This window comes from Tupaia chinensis, unplaced genomic scaffold (assembly GCF_000334495.1).
Source record: "Tupaia chinensis unplaced genomic scaffold, TupChi_1.0 Scaffold000355_1, whole genome shotgun sequence".
NCBI classification, from domain to species: Eukaryota; Metazoa; Chordata; class Mammalia; order Scandentia; family Tupaiidae; genus Tupaia; species Tupaia belangeri.
The window spans coordinates 13958983-13962298 of record NW_006159850.1 but is presented as its reverse complement, the minus strand read 5'-3'; the positions used below and the strand labels follow the sequence as shown (position 1 = coordinate 13962298).

General features: G+C 55.4%; 1 protein-coding gene across 1 annotated transcript in view; it reads right to left on the bottom strand.

Moving 5' to 3' along the window:
* Positions 1-3316, bottom strand: part of FCSK (fucose kinase) — a 17076-nt gene that overhangs the window by 2621 nt on the left and 11139 nt on the right. Inside the window, 4 exon segments of the mRNA XM_027773511.1 lie at positions 2128-2247; positions 2399-2542; positions 2855-3076; positions 3158-3288. Coding sequence (XP_027629312.1) covers positions 2128-2247; positions 2399-2542; positions 2855-3076; positions 3158-3288 — 617 coding nt within the window.

Below are 3316 nucleotides of genomic sequence, written 5' to 3'. Positions count from 1 at the left end.
ATCGGTTGATAGTTAACTCTGCTTGCTGGAACTGTTTCCTGAAACTGCACTGCTTGAAGTTACCAGGAACCTGCTTTCATCAATCAAACAATTGTTGAACTGTATCGATGATTAATAGACTTGCCCTTAATCAAACCCTGAATGGTTTCTATTGTTAAAACATTATGAATTGATCATTAGTACACGTAGCCCCTCTCCCATTTACTTGCATGTATCCATTTTCAATAAAAAGGCACGGCGATTCCTAGCAGTTGTCACTCCTCAGAGAGCGATCTCTGGGAGTGTCCGGCTGAGGACGTGCATGAAAAAGCACGAGGCCTTAGTCTTCCTTTCTTTCCAGCGTCACCTCCATCGAGCCAACCCACCCCCGCCGAGGTTGGTCCCCGGCAGTCCCAGCCTGGGAAGGGCTGCCCTCGGCCTCCAGCTGGGAATTCACGGGGCAAAAGTCTTGGTGCAGACCTAAAATGTCATTGGACCTGCACTAATATCTCAGGGGAAAGGTTTGACACTAACCAACTCCTGCCTCCCCCTCAGGGGAGGTGAGACAGTTCTTTTCCTGTAGCCTAACAATCTCCCTGCACCCTGTCTTGTCTGATGAAATGTTTATGTTGAAAATAAACTTTTTGGGCCAGCCGGTGGCATAGTGGTTAAGGCAACTGCATCCCACACCGCCAACTCTACGGTTCAAGTTCCAGACCCAGAGGCTTGAAACATATGTCAGAGGAGCCAGCAGGTGGCATGGTCATTTAGAGCGTTAGACTCCCACATGGCCGACCATGGTTTGAGTCCCAGACCCGGTGGCTTGCTTTCTCACTTTCCCTCTCTCTGGTCAAATTAAAATAAATAAGTAAATAAAATTCAATAAAATAATTCTAAAAAAAAAATGTCAGATACATGTATGTGCATGCCCAAAATCCCAAAAGGAGGACGAGATGGTGGAGAAAGGATTGCAGTGTGACCATTCCACATGAGGCATTTCTTTCTCTCTCTCTCTGTGTCTCTTTCCAGCAAGCACACACATGCTCTGGCAAATTTTAAAAAATTAAAAAAGCTTTTCAGCATCTTATTTTTCTTTTACCTAACAGGAAGAGCTATTTACATCTTATGTTAATGATGAAAGATGTGGATCTTTTTTCCCCTTGCAGCTATATAAAAATACAAAATTTGACCTGCTTCTACATATTTAGGGAAGGGCCTGCAAAGTTTTAATTATGAAATGCAAATAAATGGCAGGATACATCTGGAACTTAGGAGCCAAACATGGAAGACCCGAAATGTCAAGAACACCTTAACCGTGCCCGGTCCTTCAGCGCACCTAGGACGGCGTGAGAACACACTCCCTTGAGTGGTCCCAAATAATGTCTGTCTCCCTTCAACCACATGTTCTTTGAAGGTAAGGGCCCAGTGTTTGCTCATTTATGCCGACGGCCCCCACAGTGGGGGCTGACCAGAAGAAGAACTGGAGTCGTACACCTCCAGACAGCCCATTTTGCTAATGACTTAAGGGGTGTGGGTGGTTACAGTAAGAGGAAGAGGGGGGCCACGGAGCGACAGTAATCTGTCTGACTTCACGCCAGTCTCCCAGAGTGGTGCTGGAGAAGAGGCCCAGGTGAAGAGAACTCCCTAGGACCAGGAACCAGACAGACCTGCACTGTTGTATTCTGCACATGGATCCTGGGGGCCCGAGGGCCCAGAGGGGAGAGAAGCCTGGTGCTAATAAGCCCTCGTGGCCTTTACTGGCCTCCACGGCTCCTCCTACGCTGGGGCAGGTGGTCCAGCCCAACAGGGGCAAGTTGGCAGAGGGCAGACTGAAGATCCATCCTCCACTACAAACCCCCTCTGCCCAGCAGGTCCGAGGAGAGCCTGGATGGGCAGAGTCGTGAAGACTAGCGCCTGATACCCAGAGTAGCTAACGCACACGTCAGGCGCAGCACAGAGCCTGGCTCAGAGGTGCTCAGAAACATCAGCTCCTCCCAGGTGAACATTTCAAGCTGAAAACCACCAGAGGTTCAAGTGGGAAGAAGGGAGCTCCATTTAAGGAGCAGTTATGTGCCTGTTGGCAAAGCACAGGCAAGCCCAGGGGAGCCCCAGGAAGCCCTTGGGCGAGTACCCTGGGCAGCCCCATACCTGTGGTAAGCACCTGCTCCAGGTGCAGCACTGCATGGATCAGAGCCTCGGTGCCCACCGCCCGGCCCGCAGCCCGCTGCAGAGCCGCCAGGGCAGCGCCTGCCAGGATGCTACTGGTTCCTGCAGGGTAGAAAGGAGGATGCCAGGCATGAAACGCCTCTGCTCAGCCTGGTCCTGCCCTGCTCTCTCAGGGCAGAGGCCAGGGAGATGAGTCACAGGCAAGGCTGAGGACAGTGACAGTAGGGGGCAGCAGGAGATGGGGCCTGCTCACCAAGGCCGGAGCCATGTGGCAGCTCAGACCAGGTGTGCAGCTCGAAGCCACCCCCAAAGGTGCGCTGCAGCTGCTCGCTCAGCGGGATCTCACAGCGGACGCTCACGATCCCTGCACAGATGAAGGCCGCCTTCAGCAGGGCCCCTGCAGAGAGACGGGCACATAGTAGGGAGTTTGGTCCCAGGAGAATCACCCCCCACCCACCCTGCAGCCCCCAGCCGGTGCAGGACTTATCTAGTGGGACAGAAGCCCGGCAGCATGCAGCCCCGCCCCCAGCCACGAAAGGGCTCTGGGCTCCTGGAGCAGGCAGATGTGTCCTCTAGGCTTTCTCCAGCCACTGGCCAGGGCCCAGTCCCCAGTGCCCGCAGTCCTCCAGGAGGGAGCTCCAGGTTCTACCCATTTCTGAGCTGGCTTCGGGTGCTGTCCCCACCTGCAAGTGTCCTTGGGCGCTCTGACCTGGGGCGTGGGGCTGGCAGTAGTCCTGCAAGTCATCCAGGTTCCGGCACACTATCTTCACAGCCATCTCGTCCTGCCGAGGCCCCACCGCCAGCCACAGCTCCGGCTCCAGGATGCGGCGTGCCCTGGCCCCGATAGGCCGACGGCCGTCCACGCGCACAGCCAGGCCCAGCACTGCCCCGCCGAGCTCATAGGCGAGGGGTGGTGTGTCACTCCAGCCCCCTATGGGGGTTCAGCAAGACCACGCCGGTCACGGGGACTGTCCATCTGAGGTAGCTACCCTCACCCCTAAAGGCAGCTCACCAGAGAAATCCACACGGGCCGGGCACTCGGCCACCACCCACTGCCCAGGTACCGGCAGCTCCACCGGCTCCGTAGAGACAAAGTGCTGGGCTGACATCACAGCCTGGCGGATCAGGATCTGCCCAGCCCCCCCATAGTGGCGGGGGGCCCGGCGGAGGC